This window comes from Corvus moneduloides, chromosome 16 (assembly GCF_009650955.1).
Source record: "Corvus moneduloides isolate bCorMon1 chromosome 16, bCorMon1.pri, whole genome shotgun sequence".
Classification (NCBI taxonomy): domain Eukaryota; kingdom Metazoa; phylum Chordata; class Aves; order Passeriformes; family Corvidae; genus Corvus; species Corvus moneduloides.
In genome coordinates this window covers 12527526-12552754 of record NC_045491.1, presented here as the reverse complement: position 1 = coordinate 12552754, position 25229 = coordinate 12527526, and the positions used below count along the sequence as shown (strand labels likewise).

The following is a 25229-nucleotide window of genomic DNA, read 5'->3' as shown; positions in this document are numbered from 1 at the left end:
GAGCTAATGCCCTGCCCAGTGTCACAGCACAGAGTTCAGCTCAGACCAAGACGATAACACCAAAGGGTCGGGATTTTCCGGACTTCCTCCTCCTCAAAATAGACCTGCTGTGCTGACTGGTACAGAGGAAGTCTCAATTTTCTAAAGACCTGTCCTTTGGACACCTTGCTTTCAAGGAAAGTGTTTGACATGGCAGGAGCATAGCCCTAGTAAGTCACAGGAAAAATAAGAGCAAACAATTAAAACAAATTCTGATAACTCAGCACACATGGGCTGGCCTCTTCACAAGAGAAAATGCAGCTTTCAGAATCACACACTTTCTCTCCTCATCTAAACAGAAACCAGCTTGTCAGGTGACAAGCAAAATGCAGAGTATTCACCCATCTACTGCAATATAACCACAAAGTACTACCTGTGCCCTTCCTCAAACAAGGCTAGAGAGGCAGGAGAATTTTCCCTTTCTTTAAAACACAGACAAACCACAAAAACATTTACAAATAAAAAAGACTAAATGGAGTTAGAAGTGTGCTACCATATGTTATTGCTCCCATTTATATTATTTTGGTGCCCTCTGCTCTGTAAACATAAAATAAAACAGTGATGTAGAACACTCAGTACCGTTTCACTGTACAAATAGCCTTTTTGTTCTCTGCCCACGGCCAAGGTAGAAGAATAGCCTCGACTCTTATCATTTCTATTACATGAGCCCGACATCGTGCTCAGAGCTGGGTGAGAGCTGACCCAAACACAGAGCTGGGTGAGAGCTGACCCAAACACACACAGCTGGAGGCAGCCAGCGGCAGCTACGCCCGACCTGACCCTGCCACAGCCCGCGGGGCAGCGCGGCACGGGGGGATGCAGCAAGGGGCAGCCTGTGCCCACGCTGCAGCTCAGTCTGTATGGGCAGTGTGCTGCATCTCTGCACAGGAGCGTGCACTGGCACATCCCTCTGCCTCTCGGGCTTCTCTGAAAATTGTAAAAACCAGGCACCGTGAGAAGGATTGGAGACTGAACGGCCAAGTTTTACCGTGTGCGTACAGCGGGTGTCAGCAGCTCCCTCCTCCCGCGACCCTCAGCAGAAGATCACTTCATCTGGACCTTTACAGAGACAAAGGTGCAGCTTGGCTATTTCAGTTCGTGCTGGTGTGGCCACTCCTTGATGTTGTTCATACAGGGATGAACTCATTTCCCTTGGCAGCCCTCCTGCAGGAGCACACTCAACCCACTTGCAGGCGCAGCGGGAGGCACTCAGAGGCCGGGCAGTGTTGACACAGGAAGCCTACAGCAAAAACTCAAAACAAAACAAAACCCACGCCCCAGCCCTCCCAGCCTCCTCCTCACTAATGCTTTGCCTTCCTAAGGCAGCTACCAGCAGTCTTCAGAGATGTTTTCCAGATGTTATCCTGCGTTCTGAACTGACTCCCTGTAAATCAACAATGGCCCCTGGGACTCAGACAGCTGCCTACCAGCCCTTCCTCAGCGCCCACAAACTCCCTCCTCTCTTTTTGACTCTGTGATTAGTTGAACAAACCAACTTTCCTACCTCTCTCAGAAGCCCACCACTTCCCAACCCACTTCCATTAGGTTTTCCCCTGTCCCTCCAGCCCAGCCACCACTCCCCACTTGGCCATGGCAGGGACAGCATCCCAGGAACCCCAGACAGCACCTCCGGTGCACCCACCCTGAGCTCCCAGGAACATCCATCCATCCATCCATCCATCCATCCATCCATCCATCCATCCCCCTGTGCCTCATGAGGGCAGCCAGCCCTGCAGAAAGCCCAGCAGTGTGAGATCCCAGGGGCAGAGACCAGGGGCAGCACAGACAGTATCTCTCTCCTGCTTGAGCCAGCAAAGCATTTGCCTGTGGGTGTTTACAGAATGAATGTAACATGACGTAAGGTCATGTTTTCAGGCTCTTTAGGAAACTCCAGCCACGTGCCACACTACCCTTAAATCTGCCATATTTCAACATGAACCATTTCTCTTTCTCCGATGTGATTTTTAAAATATTTATGTGTAGGAATGCGCCGAACTAAAATATAAATGAAATAAATTACAGTAGCATCATGGAAACAATAGACTAATTTAACATTTCAAAGCAAAAATATCTTATTTTTTTACCATATCTTTTTCAGAAAAATTGGCCAATATGTGCAGAAAGAGACCCCAAAATGTCATCTGTAACAGGTGACCTACAAAGCACCTGTAACAAGTGAACTACAAAGAGCACAACACATGCAGGAGAAATTTCTAAAAGTCTCCATGAAAAAATAACTAAAAAAAAGCTATTGAAGTAATAAGGTTTGGGGTATATAAATGCCATCATAATTCCTCCATATATCTATATATCCTATTTGTCTTAGAGTCTACCCCATACCTCTAGAAATACCCTAAAAATAGCAGGTTTGGGGAAGTTATCCATTCTGACCAGCACAACAGTATCACAGAAACCTTGTCTCACTCACTTTTAATTAATGTAAATGCCTGGAAATAGTCCAAATGGATAGGACAGGGTGACAGACCCCATGAAATCTCTCCATCTAAGAATGGTTTCTTTTTCATGTGGCAGACTGCAACACCTCCAGTGAACGGGCACAGAGCTCATCCCCAGGGAATGCTGCCCTGCACCCGTCAGTGCTCCAGCACAGAGAAAATTCTCTTTCTGGCCTCCTTACTCTGGAAATGACCCTGTCTGGAGGAGCTGCTTTCAGATGGTACCATGATGGTCCATGAACAGGACAGCACTGGCTACGCTTGCCTGGAAAATGAGTTTTTTTCTCAAAGATAGAACAAAGTTCCCCAAGAGGAGCTGCTTTCCAATGCAGATTCTGCAAGTTCTCTTTCATTTCAGTCTCTAAAAGGAATCTGAAAAAGATGTCTAAAAGACATCTGAAAATCTGATTATTTTCTGGGCTTTTCCTGGATTTAAAAACAAGACCAGAAACTCTTCTTATTTTTTAAATTTTCACTTTCAAGTGTCCTGGTTTCCAAATTTATTCTGCGCAGCTGCATTTCTTTCCTTCTCTAAGGAAGCCACACAGATAAACCCCTCAGCTTCACCTGCTTTTCTGCTGAGACCTAGAAAACCTCCTCAGCAAGAAAAACCACAGCCCCTTGTGCCCATCTACTGAGAGAGTGAAGGCACCAGGACTCCCTGCTCCCTGCCCTGATGAAGGTGAAGCACTGAGGGTGTCCTACAGCAGCTCCCAGCTCCCTCTCCCAGGTACCTGAGCACTACTCACAGCACTGCTCCTACCTGCAGCTCTTCCAAAGCCCTTTTGGGCACTAGGACCCCAGTGCACACAAGGATCCCAGCACTGTGAGCAGCCCAGCACTGCCCCTGCACCATGGAGTAAAGCACTTACAAACAGTTACGAAACAGCGGCTTCCGAGAGCTTCCCCGTCCAGCTTAGTTTGCATGAGTAACTTTCCACAATTAATACTGGTATTTCAATTAGCACTGAAACTCAGAGGAGTTGCAACATGCATGTGACACGTCACAGAGGATTACGGTATAAACATGACGCCCTTGGAGGCTGCAGAGGAGTGCCCACACACTGGAGTGGTTTGGCAGTTTATGGAGACCAGGACATTGCCCAACCATGTTCAGTAAAAGCCTAATTATAAGGTAAACAAAATACAACAAGGAAAATTCCTATAGCTTGCCTGTGCATACAAATTAATTTGGATTAAAGCAGAGTTTCGTTTATAAACAGCAGCAGCTATTTCCAAGCGATCTCAGCACTGAGCACCTTGTCCCCAAATGGTGGGGATGCTCTTCTGCAGTGAGCAGTGTGCTGTGTCTGAAGGAAATGCTGCCCGGGCAGCAGGAACCCACCCTGCACAGCAGAGATCACAGAGAGGGATGGGGAGGAATTAAGTCATCAGCAGCCTATACAGCACATTGATAGATGAGGAATTCCTACAGTCCTGTATTTTCCACTGCTCATGAAAGCTGACGGGTACACATAAAAAACCAGAAAAGGTTTAGGTTAAGGAACTGAGTGGTTAGTCAAGTTAGGTACATGTTTCAATTGATTTAGGATTATATTGAAGGATACATGGTGATACCCTGTGGCTCATTTTATCAAAAATACAGAGGAATTGGGATCCTATTTAACTGGAAATCCAGTATTTGCCATGACTGACGATGCATAAACTTGTTGCTCCAAACTTCCTGGAACAGAGCTATCCAGGGTCCTCCACTGGTAAGTGACCACAGGAGGCTGTAACCAGATGTACTGCTGGCTGCCATGGGGACAGCACTCACCTGGGTTTGCTCAGAGTGTGCACAATAGCATGAGAAGGACCAGGTTCCATCCTACCTCTTGTAAAAAAAGTACTTCAGTGGGAGCAGAACACACCAGCAGCCAGTGGTGAGGTAACTTCCTCAGCACGGAGCTGTCCCAAGACCAGCATACATCTCTCACAGAAGAAGTCCAAGCCTTTAGTCTGCTTACAAAATCTCACTTATCCAACTCCTTTTGTTTAAAGGACAGATTGCAAGAGGTGGAAAACTCTCCCCAGCTCATGGCGAGCCTGGACAAGCGGTGACAGGTCCCAGACAAGCATCCTCCTCGGGAAGCTCTTCCCAGGCAAAGATGAAGATGATGGTTGAAGATGATGGTGGTAATTAGGTGCAAGTATTGCCCAGTGACTTAAGTTCCTGTGCACTTACAGTACTGGCTAATGTCATCAAGTATTTCAATGACAGCAGGAAGAGGGGGGTTCTCACCAGGGCAGGACACCACAGCCTGTCACCAACCAGACAGGTGGCAGTGCCCCGGTGGGATGAGCTGTTACAGCCATCCCTGTGCAGCTGATGGCCCCCAGCACATCCAAAGGCACTGAGCCAGCACCAGCCTGGGATGTGAAGCCCAGCATCTTGCTTTGCTTTTGGTCTGCCAACTGCTTTCTGTGTGAGCTGCCAGTCCACAGCCCTGGCTGTTTCTGTGGCAGCAGGGACACCATGTCACAGCACTGCCCAGCTGCTCCCAAAGCCACTGCCAGCCATCCCCACAGGGCCAGAACCTGGAACAGAAGCACAGATACCAGCTCCCAAAACCCTGCCCCAATCCAAGTGCTCCCTCCTTGGGGCCAAAGACACAACAGGTCACCTCGAGGAGCAAGTGTTGGTGTCCCCAGCTATGTCAGTCTTCACACAGCTGTGATAAGGGGACAGGGAAGTGTAAATGGAGATCACAAAGGACCCTTGCAGTAAAATTGGGGAGCATCAGGGTGACTTTACTCAGCCAGGTGTGGCTACCTAGGTCAGAGTTAAATATAAGGTGAGTGCTCAGTGGTGCTCACTCTCGACAGCTTTTCAGCATCCTCATATAAATAAATGGCAAACTAAAGGTTGCATAGTGGTATTTAATAACCTCCTATGAGATTTTTCAGGCCCTTCCTGAGCTCATATAATCATTTAACCTCTGCAGTATCCTGTGGCAAGGAGTCCCACAGCTTAACTCCCTGTGAAAAGAGCCTCCACTCATTTTAGTGGACATTGAGGAGAGGCCCTTTTTACTGGGAAATTAAGAAAGGACAGTGAGACCAAAAGGCATTGGCAAATTAGAAAAGGAGAGGGCAGGGAAAAGGAATATGTAAAGAAACAAATGGGAAAAAGCATTACATCAGAGGAACACACAAGAAAGGGTATACAAACTGATTCAAAAATCAAACCTTAAATTTTCTAACAGAAGTGACATTGATGGGATAGAGCAAGAGGACTTACAAGCTGCTTCTGGTGTTCTTGCCCCCCTCTTTAAATTTCCAAGTACAAATGAAAAACCTTATGCCTTTTTAAAACAAAGCACTCCCTAATTTGTCACTTGAATGGCTGCCATTACTCTTTCTTAGACAATAAACCTTACCAGTATCAAATATTTCTAAAGATTTAGCTTTGTCAACAAGTTAGCTGGTTTGGGCCAGAAAGCAGATATTATCTATTCAATGCTTTATGGTCCCCAGCGCAGAAGCATTGTGCTGGTCACTCCCAGTTCCTGCTGCCTTCATCACTCCATTAGCCAGGGCTGGGAACTCTGTTCTGGGACAGCAGAGGCAACACTTCATATATCCCATCCTTGTTAACATGCTCAGTCACTTTGAGCTGATGTATTTCTCAAATGAAATAGAATATATGGCTGAAAAGGGAACTTTGTGTCCCTTCCAGTGCCTGCTCTGGAGCTTTGGAACCCAGCTCCTCCTTCAGTGCTTTTTCAAGTCCGAAGCTTTCCCTCTGCCATTGCTTCCATGCTGGAGCACCCCCTGTGAATTTATTTCAGGATTTATTTCATATTGGCAGAAAATGTTTATACCAAAATATGAGAAATCTCTCATGTGTCTTGTGTCTAAGCATCTTAAAGCTCATCTGCAAGGCAAATGGGCTTATACAGTGTCATACTATTATAAAGAAGTTATACATATGTAAATCCCTAAGCACTTTTGAAAAGTTCTCCCCTCTTCAGCTTCCTCTCACATCACAAAACTTTAGGCACAATTATGGTTAAGTTTGTTCTTGTGCAACTTTGAGCCTTTTAAGGCTACTGAAATCCCTTGAAATATTTATGTGGCTCAAGTGCTACTCAGAACAATTAGTTCACTGTGTTTCCTCCCTAATCAACATTTTCAATAGGGGAAAATAGTTCACATTACAGAGATCTATAACCATGGAAATTTATGAGCCATATGTGTATTGGCAAAGAAAAATATAAATCCTCTGAGGGTATTTCGTCTGCCAGCATTCCAACAAGATGCAGTTGGCAGGGTACAGAGTCAGAAACCACTCAAAAATAACTTGATCCTCACACCAGTTCCGTGAGGCACCCAGAGACCCCAGATGCCCTTTTTGACAGGCCAGGCTCCACTTGCTGGTTATCCCAAGGCACAGGCCACATCCCAGTCTCACTGCCTCACACTTCCTATGCATATTTTTAAGCATCTCAGGCTAGTAACTCGAGTCTATTCCAAATAGATAGCTTAGAAATCAATTAAACAAAAGTTTTGTGATTGAGACAGAATTATGAACCTACATTAACATCAATTAATGACCATAAAATATATAATTGACTGAAATAATTCAAGAAACAGAAAATGCTCTGAAATCTGATGCGATGATAGACCTAAATTCTAATTGAGAAAGCTAAATATAGATATATTTAAAGATCACTGACCTACTTAACAATTGCATTTTTGTTTTTTCTTCCCTCCACTACATCCCTCAACACAATTTCCAGTATATCTCACCATGCTGTACACAAGTTTGTGCTTGTGACCCCAAGACTCACTCACCATCCTCATGCTCCAGCAGAAGGCAAGTGCTCCATCAGCACTGTAAAACTAATGGTTACTTCTTAACTCTCAAGCTGAAATTGCCTTAATTTGTTTAACTGAAGTCTACGGGATAGGAACTACATGAATATACACATGCACAGATCTGGTTTTTCTTACAGAACCAAACTACTTGTGGAACAGAGAATATGTAAGCAAACATGCATAACCTACCTCCTTGGCCAAACAGAATATATTGCATTTTACCTTACAGACCCACTCAATCCTGGCAGCACAACCATCCCCGCTGCCAGCTGCTGCTTTAGAGCTCTGTGTGATCTGCTGCACTGACAGGCAGTCCCTACAAGTGCAATCAAACCTGTGATGTATGCAGAGCTCACCCCACAGCTCACAGCCTCCAGAGCTGCTCCAGGGACAGCAGCCACCCCGACAAACACCCCAAATCCTCTGGCAACTACACACTGTACAAACCATCCATCACATCCTCTCATATGGCAGCTTGGAAAACACCACCCATGATGCACTTTGGACTTGTAGGAAAAAAACTCTTTTTAGTCTCAAAAATGCTCACAGCACCCCTAGCCGAGCAAGCCTACTGCAGGCAACACATCGTTCACAGCCGACTAATGAGAAAATGGACCTGTGGGGACTGCGACTGCCCTCCCTGATTACCATGGGTGCACAAACCAGTCCTTCTTGCTCAGCACATCCACCCTGCGTTCGCAGCCTGTCAAACGGCAAAAGGACTCATATTGTGCTGTAGTGCCTGCAAAACCGCAGCGCCAGCACGGGCACGTGTGCGGGGCTACATTTCGTGCCTGCTTACACATCAACAAAACTATTGACTGCGCTGTGATTTCCAGAGCCCGGCCCCAGTGCTGTGCTGGGAGTGCGTGAACAGGACAGAGCTGTCCAGAACCACAGGCGCTGCTGCTGTTATTTACGGCTGCTGTGTTAGTGCTCAAAAGCCAGCACAGACCAGAGCAAGGGAACAGGCAACTCAAGCTTTTCAGGCAAGGTACAAAATCAAGTGTAATAGTTGAAAAAAGCAGGCAAATCTTGAGGCATGTATGTTCTTCAGGTATAAAACTACACCTCCATATAGAAGCACATGCTTAATAGAAAATTGTACTAAGTGTTGCGTTAGAGCAATCACTACCCCAAAAAGCTGCATCTACTTCAACTGCAATCACAGAGGGAATGGGACACACAAGCAGAGCAAACTCTGCACACAGGGACAACAGTGAATGCCTTTATGAAAGATTGTTTTGATTCAATTTACCTGTTTAGCCACATGCTTACAGTTACATGACCGTATGAACCTGGGCCAGACCCACTAACAAGAGAGATGTGAGATCAGTAAAAAACAGAGACAAGGATATGTTTAACAGTGCCTTTGTTACTTTTATCTAGGGCAATGTTTTGTGTGAAACCCGGTGTTAGACAGATAAGACTCCTCAGGGTCTGCCTGCATCAGGAACAAACCCCAAGTCCAGAACAAGTCATGTCATGGTACTGGTGCGTGCACATCTCGTGGGTTCACCCTGGCCCTGGTGGCCAGGAGATCCCAGACTGCACAGGTCCACACCATGGGGTACCAGAGAGTTCCTCCTCAGGATCTGTGTCAAGGAAGAGGCAATGCAGCCACACTAAAATGTTTAAGAACAAATTTGATTAGAACCCCAGACCCCAACTGTACCAGTCTAGTGAGTGTCCGTCAAAACCACCTTGTCCCCATGGAGTTGTGATAAATGCTGAGACAGTTCTACACTACCTTTGTTTCTTATTTTATTCCTCTGGGATGTTTTCGAGGTGAGGTTTGTCTACCTGAAAAGCCTGAGGGATGGGAGGGTGGGAAAGGTGAGCATGTGAAAAACTGACAGTGCAGACAGCAGCATGGTGACATCACGATACTGGGATGCTGCTGGCAGTGCCTGGGCAGGAGCTCTGCCAGACTCAGCCTGAACTGGGTTCCAGCAGGGAGTTTCTGTCCTGAAGTCCCTGCTACTGTGGGTCAAAGACACTGCAGTGTATCACACATCCCCAGGGACAGAGACCTTTTTTGTCTAAGCCTACAGGGAGAAAAGACAAAATCAATTTTAAAAAAATAATGTATCAGAAAACAGTGGAAGTACACAAATATTTAAGTATATTAAGATACTCTTTCTACTCTAGGACTGGTGTCCTAAACATCAGTGAGAATAATTTCTAGGACTGACACAGTTCCCAGGATAGGGCAAAACTCCCCTTCAGCACAGAAAAAAAAATAACATGTTCATTCAGAAACTGAGACCTGTGTAAAATTCAAACACTTTCTGTAACACCATATAGCAGAAAATCAATATTCACTCTATTTACTCTCTCCCCTACCAGTAAAATGAAAAACCCTCCACTTGAAATAGTTTGAAATAACTTTAAGGACTCCTCCTATCATTCTCCATCGCAAAGAGGCTCCATGAAAATGCTATCACCACATTTCATAATTCCCATTCCTAGATTTTCTCCAAATATTGGAGAAAACAAAGTCACAGTCTTCACAGCTGAGTAAATTTTGCCTTTCCTGGCTGTGGTCAGCAGAGCTCCTGTTCTGGACCTGCCACTGCACAGACAGGCACTGCCTTGATGAGCTGGGTGAGAAGATCCAAATCACTTATTTAATTATGTATTTACACTTCAGTAACAGGTATAAATTTTGTTAGCAGGAAATTCTTTGACATTGTTTTGTGGCAGTTTCATTTACCCTTTTAAGTAGTTGTCAAGAAGTTGCAATAATGACGATAACTTATTTTATCAAGTAACTGATGTAACTGAAAACAAGCAAATGCCTTTGACCAGCCTTCTGAAATCATTTCATGAAGGGAAAGCCAGCAGACAATAAGCACTGGGAAGGAGGAGCTCATAAAACAATATAGTCCATTTTGCCAGAGGGCCTCCATCAGCGTGACTGGCTGTGCAATGTAAACAAACCAAACATTAAACCAGGACTGACATAAAAAGAAAATTCCTCCCCCACTGGACAGGCAAGATTAAGTGTTAATTTCCTGGACACAGTCTACTCTTTGTCTGGGCATTCTCTTAAATAGCAAGTGGCAGAGAATTTGAAACCTTGGGAAAAGCAGTGCTCCTGGAAAACTTTTAAGATGCAGAGCTGTGCCTGAAGGAACTCAGTGGGACTCCCCATGGCAGAGAATTCACCACCCCTCCCACTCTGCCCAAAACCAGCACTGGGAAGACAAGGTGAACATCAGATGCTGAATGGGCTCCTTATCCCAACAGTCAGCTGGATAACCAGTCTTTTGGAAGCAGAAGTTCCCACTCCAACTCTCAGCAATTCTGTTTTGGTTTTGCTGTTAGTCACCACGATCTGCAGCTGCAGCAGGCAGCTGTGTCTCCACTGGCAGCCTGTCCTCCACCATGGGACGAGTACACCGTGGTTGATGTGACAAGTGGCTGAGCAGGACAGACACCCTTTGCTCGAGGCTCTGCCAGCAGTGTGGGAGCTCTCCCCACGCTGGCCACGCTCCACTGGGGCCTCACGGCTGCAGCACCATCAGTGCCCCATCCAGCCTGGCTCCCCACCCCAGCTCCCAGGCAGTCCTCCGGGCTTTGGCCCACAAGCTCCCACCTGGAGTAACACCAGCATCCTCTTTGCTTCCCTCCTCGGGATCAGCCTTAGCTCTTAATGCTCTGCTGCTTCCCCAGTCATGTGCTGCTCATGGGGCATGGCAAAGGACCAGCATGGTTTAATATTCAAGAGAAACTACCAGGTCAAGGTTCTCCGTTTTCCTTGGCGCCGCACAAAGCGCTCTGTGATCAGATCAGGCACGGAGCCATCGGGGTGAGGAGCGTGTGGCACGCACAGGCCGGCTCGCTTTTTCCAGAGAAAGGTAATAGAGCCCTCCCTTGCAGCTCAAACCCCCCGGGGATTTAACTGCAGGTTGGTTTGTTCTCTCTGTGCCTTCGCCCCTCCGCTATCTGATCACAGGGAGGCTGCAGCTCAAGCCCTGGTTTACCTTCCCAGATCCCACTGCTAGGCAGGAAGTGTGGTCACAGGCCATCGATTATTGCCCAAACAGCTGGGCAAGCACCCAAAGGCCAAATTCATAACTGCTGTCCTTGAAACACCCTAGTATTTAAACATCTGTTGAGACCTTGACCCTGTCACCAGCTCCTCCCTGCAGAAACACACTATTCAAGGCAAGCAGAGCCTAACGCTCACACCATGGGTCAAAAACTTAATGTTCATTTTCTTTAGACTACTATTCAGGTTCCAAATTGCATTAATAATGCAAGAACCTCAATGCGAGTGTCATTACGCCCAAGATAATCATTATTTTAAAGAGATGTCATAGATTACTTTGTTTTATATATATCTATCTATCTATATTTGAAATCGACCCAATGAAAAAAGCTGCTGTGCAAAGCAACAGCAAATAAGGAACCAGCAAAGCTCTGAAATCAATCATTAGGATTGTAGCACCGGAGGAATCACACGGATGAAGCTGATTTGAGTGAAGCAGGAGGGGTTTCCAGGCTGTTGAAGCCCTGTCCATTAGTGCCAGGTCAGGCTCCCGGGCAGCACCCACGCCCCATATCTACCTCGAAGCACTACAGCCAAGCCTGGGCAGATGCGATTTGACTCACATTGTATTTTACAGCTTCCCTCGGGGCGGGGGGTGGGGCAAACAACAGAAACACCACTTAAGTGTACTCCACATGCCCCAAAAATGACAGAAACGAAAGCTAAGTGAGTGTCTTCCTGCACAGTGCAGAGACAAAGAAAGCGTCAGTTCGCTTCCTCTCCCGGCTGCCACCAAGGCGGGGACGATGCTCCGAGGTGTCACCTCCTGTCACAAGGGGATTCCATCTCTGCATCTTCTCTACCTTAGTCTTCTTAGCAACTAGCTGAGGTGGGGGGGAAAGCCAAATCTCTGCAGAAAGTGATCTCGCTTTGACAAAACGCGAGAGGCACCTGTTTATTCTCAGGAAGGGGAGGCTGCAAGGAGCGAGGGTGAGCAGGGCGAGCTCCGGGGCTGGCTGCTCACCCCGCACTCGCTGCCGCCATCAGGCTCTCCTGCTAACGTGGGGCGCATCACGCCAGCCACAGCCACACACGTCATGAAAAGGAGAACGGGCACGAAGACAAATCCTGAAAGCGCTGCCTCGCCAGCTGAGGTTTGCTCAGAGGAGTACAATTGCAGCAGTGAGAGCAGGCAGCGGAGCGAGGCGAGGCTGCTGCAGCCGGGCTAAGTTACCCCGCAGCCCCCGGGAGCATCCGGAGCGGCAGCGGGGAGCGGAAACGAGCCGCAATCAGTGCGGGAGGGGGAGGAAATAAAGATTAGTGATCTGTCCAGGGAGTTGCCTCAAAAACGAGGAAAAGACACACTGAAAGAAGGAAGCAGAACAATTGCCTCTACCCTGCTCTGAGAGCAAAGGCAAAGCAGTTAGTCAGATGAACACTTTCTATTTTTGATTTTATCTGAACTGTGCTGGGGAGTGACACATCATGCAAACCCAAACCACCTCTCTGCACCTCTCCCTTCTTTACAGTGCTTCAGCTGGATTTTTTTTTTTTTAGTTTTCCAACATCAACCTGTTGCAAAAAGCAGGATTTGAGTTTCTAAAACTGTTGTGCAGAAAGAAAAACAAACATTTCATTCCTTTTTTTTTTTTTTTTTTTGCCTCTTCAAAGACTGCCACCCCTCTGCTGTTCCCAGCCCTCCGGCCCCCAGGAGATGGCAGGTCCCAGCCCCAGGGAAGGGATGTGATCCCCACTCATCGTTCCCCTTGATGGGGAGTTGATGAGATTTACACTTTTCAAACTCAATTCCTCTCCTTAGTGTCTGGCAGAAACCTTCCAGATGAGGGGCAGATTAACCAACAGCTCTCACCACCAACACCCAGAATAATTATCAACCTAGACTTGAATAGTTACAACATCAATAAATTTTGCTAATGATGATCACCATCAGTCTTTTCCCAAGTTTCAAGCAGTTACTATCAATCCCTGCCAAGTCTACTCCATGCTCAGGGATTCAAAAATGGTTCCTTATAGAAACTTGAGACAAGAATAGACAAAAAGGTGCAATAAGTAACAGCTTTCACCCTGAAGACACCCCAGCCACAAGAGTCCCCAACCCCATCTGCACCCCACAGCCCATTCCGAGTGAAATGGAAGCAGGCGAAGGATTTATTTACTTCTGTTACTGTCAGGCCTGACACCAAGAACAACGATAGCACAGCCTGCTGGTCCTATCACCTAGAAAGAGCCACACACGCCACATTTCCTCCCAGGAACCACATGTGGTGTGGTGCACGAACAGGGTCTGGCAGTTTGCTGTAAGGGAGCTCTACTGGCGGCAGGTACATTCATGTTCGTGGTGGGTTTCATTCTTTAACTGAACATAAAAGCTGGATTCACCCAGAGGACAGCACTACCCAGAAAGCAACAGTTGTAAGAGAAGACAGAAGGCAGCATTACCTGGCCTTAGCTGGCTAATTTCAAATTACTTGCAGATAAACACTTCTGTGTTTACATGCATGTAAGTAAAGGAGGAGATGGTGCTGGTCAAAGTATTTACAAGCACAGTGCCAGAAGCTCAGGGCAGTGCAGGGGGTAGCTGTAGCCAGAGGTGCCCTGAACACGGGGGGACAGAGCAGCAGCACAACCACGCACTCGGTTATGTCAAACGTGGGTGTCACAGCACACATGGGGCCGTGGGATGAGCTCCTGCCTCAGCTCTGCCCCTGCAAAGGGCCACTTGGAAGAAACGTGTTTTCTCTGCTTTACACCCCCACGTAGAATTTGAAAATAAACCCCATTGTCAGAGAACAGGCTCATCTTTCCTGCAGTTTCTTTGGCACACACAACTTTTTTCCTGTAAACACCCAAAGCCTTCGTATAAGTTGGGGCTTTTTTTAACGTTTTTGCTACATGTTAAGCCTCTTTAGATTTAGTGAGATACTAAGATGTATTTGTGAAAGCCCAAGCCCTCTGCAGCTACATTCACAGGCCTTGCTGTCTTCCATTATTAATAACCAACAGAAGGAAAGAAAATATGTTTGCCAAACATAAGATAATAGCCAGAAAGTAAAGGTTAACAGCAGTCAAAAAACCCCTTTCAATCTCACAAAAATTAATGACTAGCAGGGTCACATCAAAGCAGCCTAGAAGTTTACTGAGACTTTCTAAGAAATCAAATCTAGCACCACAAAAGGTTTTGCAAACATTTCTCAGAAGTAGCTCGACAGTTCCAGCAAAAACAGCATCAGAAAAGAGTTCCAAATCCCCTTCTTGAAAGCCAAATTCAGAGGCACAGATCCAAAAATCAGCGTCAGAGGCTCCTCTACAAGAGCAAGAAGTGACACGCACACACATCCAGCATGCCGAGGGAACACGAAATAAGGGTTGCTTCTCCTGTTTCTTTGCTTTCCCCGTTTTCCTGAACAGAAGTGCTGACTGTAGGAGCGGGCAGTTCACGCTACAGCAACAGAGTCTTTAGCAAGGCTCCGAGTTCTGCAGTGCCCCTCTGAGCAACCAGTGCTGTGAGTCCTTTATCTTCCTACTGGTTGAAAGCTCTTGTTTAGCACTCTTTGTCTCGCTCGTCATGTGTAAAACAAGCGATTCTCAGAGTAACAATGTCACATCCCCAGTTCCAAAGTGCAACAAAAAGGCAAAAGTTAAAACAAACAAGCATAGAAAGAAACAAAGAAACAAGCAAAACAAAACAAAAGAAACTCGCCCTAATCTCGGAAGCGAAAGAAATCCACCTCCCCGGAGGAGGCGAGCGCGGTCCCGGACACCTCTCGGGTGCTCTCCAAGCCCGCTCCCCCCGGGCCGGCCACCCGACCTCCCAAAGGATGTTCCGTCCTCGCCCCCCGGGAGAGACCCCGCTCACCTGGGCTGGGCAGGGCAGGGCTGGGCTGGCCAGGGCGGGCTGGCGGCCCGGCTCAGCTGGGCAGCAGGGGCAGGGCAGGACGGGCAGGGCAGGACGGGCTGGCGGCGGCCGCGCTGCCCGGGCTGGTGTCGGGCTGGCCCCGGCGCGCTGTGCCGAGGGAGGAGCGGGCTGGCCCCGCTCCGCTCCGCCCCGCCCCGCCCCGCCCCGCCCCGCTCCGCTCCGCCCCGCCCCGCTCCGCTCCGCCCCGCCCCGCTCCGCCCCGCCCCGCCCCGCCCCGCCCCGCCCCGCCCCGCCCCGCTCCGCTCCGCCCCGCTCCGCCCCGCTCCGCTCCGCCCCGCCCCGCCCCGCTCCGCCCCGCTCCGCTCCGCCCCGCTCCGCCCCGCCCCGCTCCGCCCCGCCCCGCCCCGCCCCGCCCCGCCCCGCCCCGCCCCGCTCCGCCCCGCCCCGCCCCGCCCCGCCCCGCCCCGCTCCGCCCCGCCCCGCCCCGCCCCGCCCCGCCCCGCTCCGCCCCGCCCCGCCCCGCCCCGCTCCGCCCCGCCCCGCTCCGCTCCGCCCCGCTCCGCTCCGCCCCGCCCCGCCCCGCCCCGCTCCGCCCCGCTCCGCCCCGCCCCGCTCCGCCCCGCCCCGCCCCGCTCCGCCCCGCCCCGCCCCGCCCCGCTCCGCCCCGCCCCGCCCCGCCCCGCCCCGCCCCGCCCCGCCCCGCCCCGCTCCGCCCCGCCCCGCTCCGCCCCGCTCCGCCCCGCTCCGCCCCGCTCCGCCCCGCCCCGCTCCGCCCCGCCCCGCCCCGCCCCGCCCCGCCCCGCCCCGCCCCGCCCCGCCCCGCCCCGCCCCGCTCCGCCCCGCCCCGCCCCGCCCCGCTCCGCTCCGCCCCGCCCCGCTCCGCCCCGCTCCGCCCCGCTCCGCCCCGCTCCGCCCCGCCCCGCCCCGCCCCGCCCCGCCCCGCCCCGCCCCGCTCCGCTCCGCCCCGCCCCGCCCCGCCCCGCCCCGCTCCGCTCCGCCCCGCCCCGCTCCGCTCCGCCCCGCCCCGCTCCGCTCCGCCCCGCTCCGCTCCGCCCCGCTCCGCCCCGCTCCGCCCCGCCCCGCCCCGCCCCGCCCCGCCCCGCTCCGCCCCGCCCCGCCCCGCCCCGCCCCGCCCCGCCCCGCTCCGCTCCGCTCCGCCCCGCCCCGCCCCGCTCCGCCCCGCTCCGCTCCGCCCCGCCCCGCCCCGCTCCGCCCCGCCCCGCCCCGCCCCGCCCCGCCCCGCCCCGCTCCGCCCCGCTCCGCTCCGCCCCGCTCCGCCCCGCCCCGCCCCGCCCCGCCCCGCCCCGCCCCGCCCCGCCCCGCTCCGCCCCGCCCCGCTCCGCTCCGCCCCGCCCCGCCCCGCCCCGCCCCGCCGGGGACATCTGGCTCGGCCAACAGCGCCTCAACTTGTCCGGGATGCTGCGGCCCCGAGAACGCCTGCCCGAAAATACAATTACAAGAGCCGAGTGGAAATGGTCTAAGGAAAGGACGGCACGGCCAGAGAGCTCAGTAAAACCAGGGGAAGTTACAGATGAATAGTTCTGGAAAAACTTCCCGAATGTTGCAATGAGGATGAGGAACGGGGCTGTGGTGTGCTCTGTACCGTCATCATTTGGATGTGTCTGGCGTCTCCTGCCTGAGCCAGAGCTGTCACACAGGGCCTGGGGTGGCAGCTGCAGCAGGACAAGTGATGGCACAGTCCAGGGCAGCAGTGACAACAGGCTCCCAGTTAACGGCCACAGACTTTACTGGGAAACATCACTGACAGGTCTTGGGGCAAAGTGCGCTGTCTTCATCCAGCATCCAGTTTTAGCAATGCTTTCGTTTGTGCATAATTTTCCTAGCTGATAATAACCCACCGTATTTTAAAGGTGGTTTTACAAAAAGAGATTAGAAACTGAATCCTTTCTAGCTCTTTTCCACCTGTAGATACCAGACAAAGCATGTCCTCATGTCATTACAAGGGTAAGACTCAGGAGACAGAGGTATACACTCTTTTAGCCAGCCATAATCACACAAGAAACAGCACTGAACGATTTGTGATAAAACTGCCACACACAGGTCTTAGCAGGGCATTTTATTTCTGTTCCTTGAGGAAAAGCAAACAGAATACCCATGACAGAGTGTGTGTGATCTGAGACAGGGCATCTAGAAAAGGTCTAACAATATGCACCAAGCAGTTTCCTATGTCAACCACATGGTTGTCTTGCAAAGTACTTTACCTCTCCATCCCATCCTGTTCCACACAAGATCTTACCTCTTTCTAAGATACAGTTACAGGACTGATGACTTCTTTTGCTTAAAATATTAATTAAAGCTACAATTAAATATTTATTCCTGGAAATCTTTTCTGCTTTGTTTTGTGCACCAAAACTGCTTGTTCCAAGGTGGAGGAGGATGAACACACTACATGAGCAAGCACTGTTCAGAGCAGTCCCTCCAGTCACACAGTCTGGGATTACAGCTGTGCTTTCCTCGAAGGTTCGGCACTCCTGAGTCATCCCTCTTCCTTCCCTCTCTGCTTCCCAAGCAGAAATGCACAGCCCTTGGGAGATCCATGGCAATGGATGCCCACAGCCTCAGGCTGGTTTTCAATGCCAGACGCGGGGTTTGAGGGACCCTCCCTGTGAGAGTGTGTGTTTGTGTGCGTGTGTGTGTGTGTACCCCCAGCTCCCACAGTTAGGAAATGGGATTTTGCCTGCCTCCTTTTTTCAACAACTGCCCGAGACAGGAGAGGTTCCAGCTTCCCCCAAACTCCAGCTTGTCTCTCTCTCTTCTCCTTTCTGTCAGTACAATTACTGACGATCAGTTAATCATTTCCAGCCCACGTGCCTACCTTGCTCCTTCTGTCCCTGGTGTGGGGTGGCCGGCAGCGGGGCAGCTCCTTCCCAGGATGCAGACAGGGCTGGGAATCTTCCCTACGGCCGATGCTTCTTGGGCTGGGCCAGCAAGGGACACCTCACAGCTCGGAGGAGGGCAGGAGGAGGTCCAGAGCTGCAGGACTCGTCTGCCTCTCTCCTTTCCTGCTGGATGATCCCCTGCTTACTCAGACACAGCTCTGGGCTGTTGCAGGGACTGAGCACTCTCCTCAGCAGTCCTGACAGGGAAAAAAAACTCAGAAGGATTTCTTGATAGCATAGCATCCTTATACCCCTTTTCATTCATTTAAAGTATCCAAAGTGCAATTACTTACACAATTTGAGTCAAGGAAATGAGTGTGTAGGGGGAAAATGTATCAGGTAATGTGATTCATTAGTAGTGGTGGGTGATACACGTCCCTGTGCAGCAGCAAGGATGAGATGGCTTGAACAGCTCTTAAATAATTAGATGGGTGCTTCTTGTCAACATAGGGCGAATAATGCCCAGCTCTATTAGAAAGGCATGAACTTACCTAAGATTGCTCCACACATTACAAAGGCAATCCTCATTTCCAGTTCCGGACTATTTTTCAGAACTATTTAATCTAAAAGATATTGTTGGCACAAGCACAGAGAGTGTAGGCTGGTCATGAATGGACTGTGCCTGGAAATTAGAAATAGGCTCTTAAAGATTAGAGCAATAAGATTGTAAGAGAGAATAATAGGAGGAAAATACCCTTAAGTCCTTGAATATGTGGCATATTAAGTATGCTTCAGTCCAGAGTGCTCTACTGCACTTCATGTTCTCATGTCCAGTCCCCATACTGGCTGGAAACCCACCAGTGTGCCAGCCACAAAGAGTGGGATCTGCCTTTCACTTAAGGCTGTTTACTATATAATGGGATACACTCATTCTATTTTACCAGATCAATTTTTTCCTACCAGGCATCTGACAAGCTATTGTGTGCTCTCAATATCTTAATCATCTGTAATTTTGAATCATGCTTCAGATGAGCTCTGTTCAGTTTGCAAAGCGTAGGAACTGAGGACGTCTTTGCTGTTCTCACAAAAATCATAGCAGCAAGACCCAGAGGAAAAAAAATGGTCATAAAGAAAAGAATCTCATGCTGTGGTTAGGGTTAAAATTCAATTCATGTTAGCTAAAGGTACAAATAACCTTGCAAATACTTTACAGAGATTTGAAATAATAAAAACAAAGCCCCAAATTGCCATTTAGTCATCAATAACACAGTGTACTAAAAGTAGCACTAACACAACCTTCTTAACAAGGATTTAACAAACATCTTTCCACCTTTCCCTCAGGGAAGGATCTAGCCCCCAAACTTAGTTATCGAATCCAGAGCACTCTTAATAGCAGGGTGAGAAATTAGTTCTGGAGCCCCACAGCCAAGCTTGGGACACTATGTCATGGACAAGAAGTAGGTCAGCTCCAGGTTGTAATCACCTCCCATTTTGTCATCCTGGAAGGTGTAGCAAAACCCTACCAAACAGGTATTGCTTAACTCCTAATCTGGCCAGCTGGCTATGTCATTTGGCTACTGAAACAGTGAGAGCTGGCATGAGCTTGCCTTGAGCAGGGGTATCTTCTTATGTTCCTTTTTTCTTTTCTTGCACTAAAACAGTTCCAGGTTCTTTATTAGGAAACAAGGGACTCCATACCAGTGCAGAAGTCATCAGGGAGCAGCTTGGCAGGAGGCACAATCCATCCAGTCGCTGCAGATTATTTTTTCTCTTTGCTAGGTTTTTTTCAGGTTCCACTCCTTCTAAAGAAAGATTATGTTTATCATGAGCAGAGGAATCTTTTGATGCATCAGTCAGAAGCTACACAGCTACCAAAGATTTTAAGGTCAGTCAGGCTGTCTCTCTCTTGGTCCTGATACAGTCACCTAATATTCAGCTCTCAAACCTGATTTTTCAGATCGTTTGTCTTCAAAGTCAAAAGGATAAGTTTTTTACTTCAGGAAAAATAACATCTATGGATTGTGCTGAAGTAGAAACACAGAAAAGCTGAGCTTTTCAGCAAGGTAAACTCCAGGAAAATTGGGGTGTTTTAAGACCATATGTCTTGTCTATTTGGTGTTTTTACTTCACATGCCATAGGCTTCCTTAAAATAACCCAAACCCATTCTATTAGAAAAACACCACCTTAAAGAAGAACAGTTTCTCTGTAATTTACTTTTGTTAATATTGACTGCCTGTCAGAAATAAAATACTGTTCCCTGCTCCCTGCTCTTCAGCTGCCGTCTTCTACCCCTTCCTTCTGTTGTTTGTGTTTACTCTAAGTCATTATCACCAGTTGCCTCATTGGCCACTCTGCTTGCTCTGTGGAGACTCACATCCTTCAGCCTCTGCCCTTCCTGAAAGCTTCACCTGCGCTTCCAGTCACCCCTGGCAAACTCAGCATTGCCTCCACCATCAGGCCTGTCTGCTATGAACTCTCCATGAGATGCCAAGCAGCTTCCTTTCCGTCCTGTTCTGAGATCCACGGGGTTTGCATTATGCATGCAGGAGGGTCAAGCCGGGAACTGATAGGCAAAGGGCATTAACATTTGAAGATAAGATGCAGCATCACAGCTGAAGTTTCCTTTCCAGGTACAAAGTGTTACCAAGGGGTTAATCTACATGTGCAGTGCAAGGCACAGAGCAACCATGAGCGCTGAGGAGTGGGGAACCTCCTGAGTATACACACTGTGCACAGCACTGAATCAGGCAGCTCTTTTTGGAATACAAAATATAGAAGCAGCTGCTCAACAAACTTATTGCTATGGCCTTCATACAAGTTTCCAACTTTGAACTGGAGCAAAGATCAAACTGACTCATATTTTACTAATTCTGACAGATCTCATGATCCAAAGATGGCAGCTAGTTAACCAGTCAGACTGCTGAGCCACTCTTTGACAAAAGTGCATATATATAATGTTGTGTTATCTGCAGCCATTTAAATACGTTTGTTTTACCACACACTGGATGATAATATTCAGAATTCACAATGATGAAGAATGATGATGCTAATGATCACATAATTTATAATGATGACATGCTGATAGCTAATTATAGGGAAAAAAAGAAGAAAATAAAATGGCAGCTTTGCTCTGTCCAAATGAACACACAGCAAAATCTTTATGGTGAAAAAGAGCCTAGAAAACAATCCTGTCCCACATGTGGCTTAGGTTGTTGTGACTTGCCTCGAGAGATGGCAACTGCCTGGAGAGAAACCACCAACACAGAGCACGTAACCAGCAGCATCCCTTGAACCTGTGGCAGCTGCAGCTGCTGGGAGCTCAATACAAAGGCTGGACATTTCCATGTTTCTTCTTCCCTCACTACCTGTCCATCTTCAGATTGTGTACTGTTGTCTTCTTCCCCCAGTCTGTCTGTTCTGTTTAGATCCCAAACTGCACAGAGAGGTCACGTCTGTGCTTAAACTGTACATGCTGCAAAGAGCTCTGTTCGTTATCAGTGGATACTCTGTCATAGCTGGGATTAAACTGATACAGATATTTTGGTAAAAGACTGGCTCTTATTAGCAATATGAATTGACTGGACAAATAGATTCTTCCAAAACACTTGTAAATGCAACATACCACACAGCAAGAAAAATTACCAGGTGGAGTTTTTTTCTTGAAAAAAGGATTAGATGGAACTCCCCATGGTGCTAGAACTATTAAGTGAATGAAAACAGAGATGGAAAATAATACCATGGAGAGAGATGAGTACAAGGCTCCAATGTCCCAGCATCCAGAAGATTCTGTGCACTCTCATTTCCAGAAGTTTGGAGCAGAAACCGCAGTCACAGTCCATGTAACAAGATGCTATTTCCTGTGTTAGTGATCATTGTGATACATGGGTTAGAAAATTTGTGTTTGTTTAATTTTAGGCAACAATCCCATCAGCATTTTCACTCCCACGCCAGGGAGGGAGAAATGCATTCTCTTGGCTACATTTCTTAATGTATGGTTACTTGTTTCAATCTACAAAACACAATTAAAGGCAGAATCTCTGTCCATTTTTTCTCTTAAAAAACACTGGCTATTAAATCTCATGCACACATTACTTCAAGTCTTCTGCAAATTGACAACAACAAGTTAGATCTGGCAAAACAAGGGTGTTTTCACAGGCTGGCAAGCCTGCCACTCTTGAAAGCCTACCAGGTTTAAATATTTAATGATCAGTCATGGCATTCATTGTCCTAATAAATTCTTTTTTTAGATACGAGTCTGAGGAGTCTCAGAAAGTGCAATCAGGCTGTGCTGGAGACCTGTAGAGGCTTCTCACACCAAACAGTCAGTAGCTACACTTGCTAGGAAAAGAGATGGGAAGGCAGAATTCTCTGCCCTGTTCCGTTAGATTGATGCCATAAAAAGGGCAGATTGCCTTGAGATAAATTGGCATCACAAAGCCTTTTCTTTATATCCTTCATGTTCGTGGCATTTTTTACTTAGAATTAAATGAAATGGAAACTTTTACAATGTTGAAATAAGGAAAATTCTTTCTTGGAAGGCAGTGGACAGATGTAAGCTCCTCCCATGCAGAAGAACTGTGCAGCGGGTGCATGTGAACACAGACATGGGTTGGGTTCAGCCAGGCAGTGGGGCACACCATTTGGTTTAGAACCCCATGGAGCACTTGTGGGGCTGAAGGAATATAAGAAATAAAACTGACAAATAGTCAGAAAAGAGTGTCTGAAGTCATCTTTTGGAAAGAATTGAGGTACTTTCAGCCAAATGCTCCTCCTTCTCTGATTGGGGTTTCTAACCCTCCCTCCCTTCAGGAGCTAAATATTTACCCCATTCCTTTCTGCAAAACCATAGCCAGAGGGGGATTGGTGCTTTTCCCCTTTTTTAGTAGCTGAAGGGTCAGGATGCTTAATGTCCTGAGCTATCCCAATGAGTGTGGGAACCTCCAGCAAAGGCAGTTCTTAGGGAAAACAAGACTTCTCCAGGGTCTCTCAACTGGTCTCTGTTCGGCACAAATGTACAAATCATCTGAGATGGGCCTTGAGTACTGGCCTCTCCTCATCCAGAAGATTCCTCTCATCAGTAGATGATCCTGTAACTCCTTCACAACTGGATTAATAAACTTTGGACTGTCCTTAGCAAAAAGAACTGCATTGACTGAGAGCTGAGACCACACAGATCCACAAGAGATACACATTCCAGATGTAGACTCAGACCAATTCAGATGGAAGAACAGACTAAACCCCACTCCCTCAATATCTTTGGTGAAGTGCTGAGTGTTATGACATCTTGCATTGCGGAGAATAGTTCTTGGGAAATTATTTTGCTCTAAGTGAAGCCAATAATAAAATGTCTGTTGTTTCCCAATGAGATCCAGGCAAGGCACACAGTGCATTCAGCTCCTAGAGAAAGAAATGTGTGAAGATGGACACATTACCAGATAATAGTGCTCCCTACCCTGGCATTTCTCTTACAGACCCATGGACAGAAGTTGAACTGTGAGAGTTCATTAGCACCCTTCCTTTGGGCCCAGGGTTTTATACCCTGCATTTGATGCTTAGATGATGATGCACCATGAATACTCATGTCTAAACAACAGAAATCAAAACTGGTTTGAAAGAGATGTCGTGAGAATTCTGGTTTGCAGGAAAAAGAGAATGGTGTCTACAAGGATAAAAATCTCTCCTTTCAGAGCAACAGGATTGATCTGGCTTGTTAAACCCACCCAATAAACAGTGGTGCTGTTGTTTTTTTAACTGCAGTTTGTCCTTATGAAAGAAGCTTGTTTATGCTTTCCACAACGTTCACAAGTTCCTTTTATGGCACTTCATATTTCTCTACTGCACAACTGAATAGAGATTAGGAAAAAATGTTGCTGTGCTCTATTTCAAAGGGCTGTACAATAATGACAACTGTACTGTCCTTTGCATTAAGTCCAGGACAGCCACAACTGATGGCATCTTGCAAAGAGATCAATAGGATGAGCTGGTAAAGGTGAACATGCTTAAATATGATTGCACAATTCCCAGAGAGTACTTTTACAGATCAGATCCCTGGCAAGAAAGTAGTCATTAGTGTATTGAGGTGAAAAATGCATGGGAATATTTTCACTCATTCTCTTGCAGAACTTCACACTTCTCCATTTAAACTGCTGCTGCATTCCACCTCGAAGGAAATCCCTCCAAACTTATAAAGGGGGTCCCAATACAACAAATTATTTAATCCTGTCAGTCGATATTTAGTTGAATGCACAGGAACTGCACTGAGTGGGTAGAGACGTGCTCACTCTGTATTTTATATTGACAGAAACATTCACGTAAGGTACAGGCAAACATAAACAATCCTTGACTCCAGGAATTCAATGTACTTTCTGCAACTCTGTGTGCAAGATAAGACCAAACACTGACAAAGAACTTGACAATTGAAAAACTGAATAAAAATTGTTCATCTAATTTTGAATCTTCATCAGGAGCTCAAATATCAGAAAAACTGCTCAAAAATGCGTGCGTGTGGAAGAGTCAAGGACAGGTCAAATCCTCTGTACAGATTTGAAGGAGTAAGGGAGTAAATGTATTAAGTCAACAAGTAAATGAGATTTAAAATCTTCAGGCAGTGCCATGTCCTTTGGATGGATGTGTATTGAGGCTCCCCGCAGTCATTCTGGGGGAAGGGTCTAGAACCAGGGTGAGGCTGCTGTGGCTCCTGCAGGAAACTGCTGAGTTCCTTGTGCTGGTGCCTGCAAAGGCACTCACTAAATTCCACCGTGTCACTGTGACCTTGTTTGTGCAGGAGCTGTGGCAGCAGCAATGAGCCTCCAGAACATTCTGCAGCAGAGAGGAGTTGCAGTTATCCTCAGCTCTGATTAGCCATGGCTGTGGAGATGTTACACGCATCACATTTCCCAGCAGTGACCCCGCTCCCGTCACCAAGAGGAAATGCTTCCCAGCCCTTTTGTTTCAAACAAAGCAAACAGGAAATACTCAGCTACCTTGCTCCCAGTCTTTCACCATCCATTTCACTGCTTCCTGCCTCTATCTATTTTGGGAGAGAAGTGTTTAAGAAAATTGCCTCTTCCACAGTTCAGGTTTCGCTTACAGAGGCAGACTGAGCCTTCAGTGTCTCACTGGGTGGGGACAGGGCAGGAGCAAAAGGAGGATGAAACCAGGACTGCTCACAACATCTGCTTCTTTTAGTTTTAGCCTT

General features: G+C 48.2%; 1 protein-coding gene across 5 annotated transcripts in view; it reads right to left on the bottom strand.

Annotated features, from left to right (window-relative positions):
- The window catches only part of CARHSP1 (calcium regulated heat stable protein 1), a 35646-nt gene extending 17597 nt beyond the window's left edge, over window positions 1-18049 (bottom strand). Inside the window, exons 1-2 of one of the 5 annotated variants that reach the window (XM_032125899.1) lie at window positions 3259-3275; window positions 1028-1098 (exon numbers count right to left, since the gene is read on the bottom strand). Coding sequence is in view for 1 of the 5 variants with exons in the window: in XM_032125896.1 (XP_031981787.1) it covers window positions 7506-7533 (28 nt within the window). In the remaining 4 variants the exon portion in view is untranslated. Of the gene's footprint in view, window positions 1-1027; window positions 1265-3258; window positions 3276-7505; window positions 7549-15190; window positions 15362-18026 lie in introns of those variants that run through there. The other 4 variants (XM_032125900.1, XM_032125897.1, XM_032125896.1 and 1 more) reach the window with 4 other exon arrangements.
- Between the last annotated feature and the right edge of the window lie 7180 nt (window positions 18050-25229).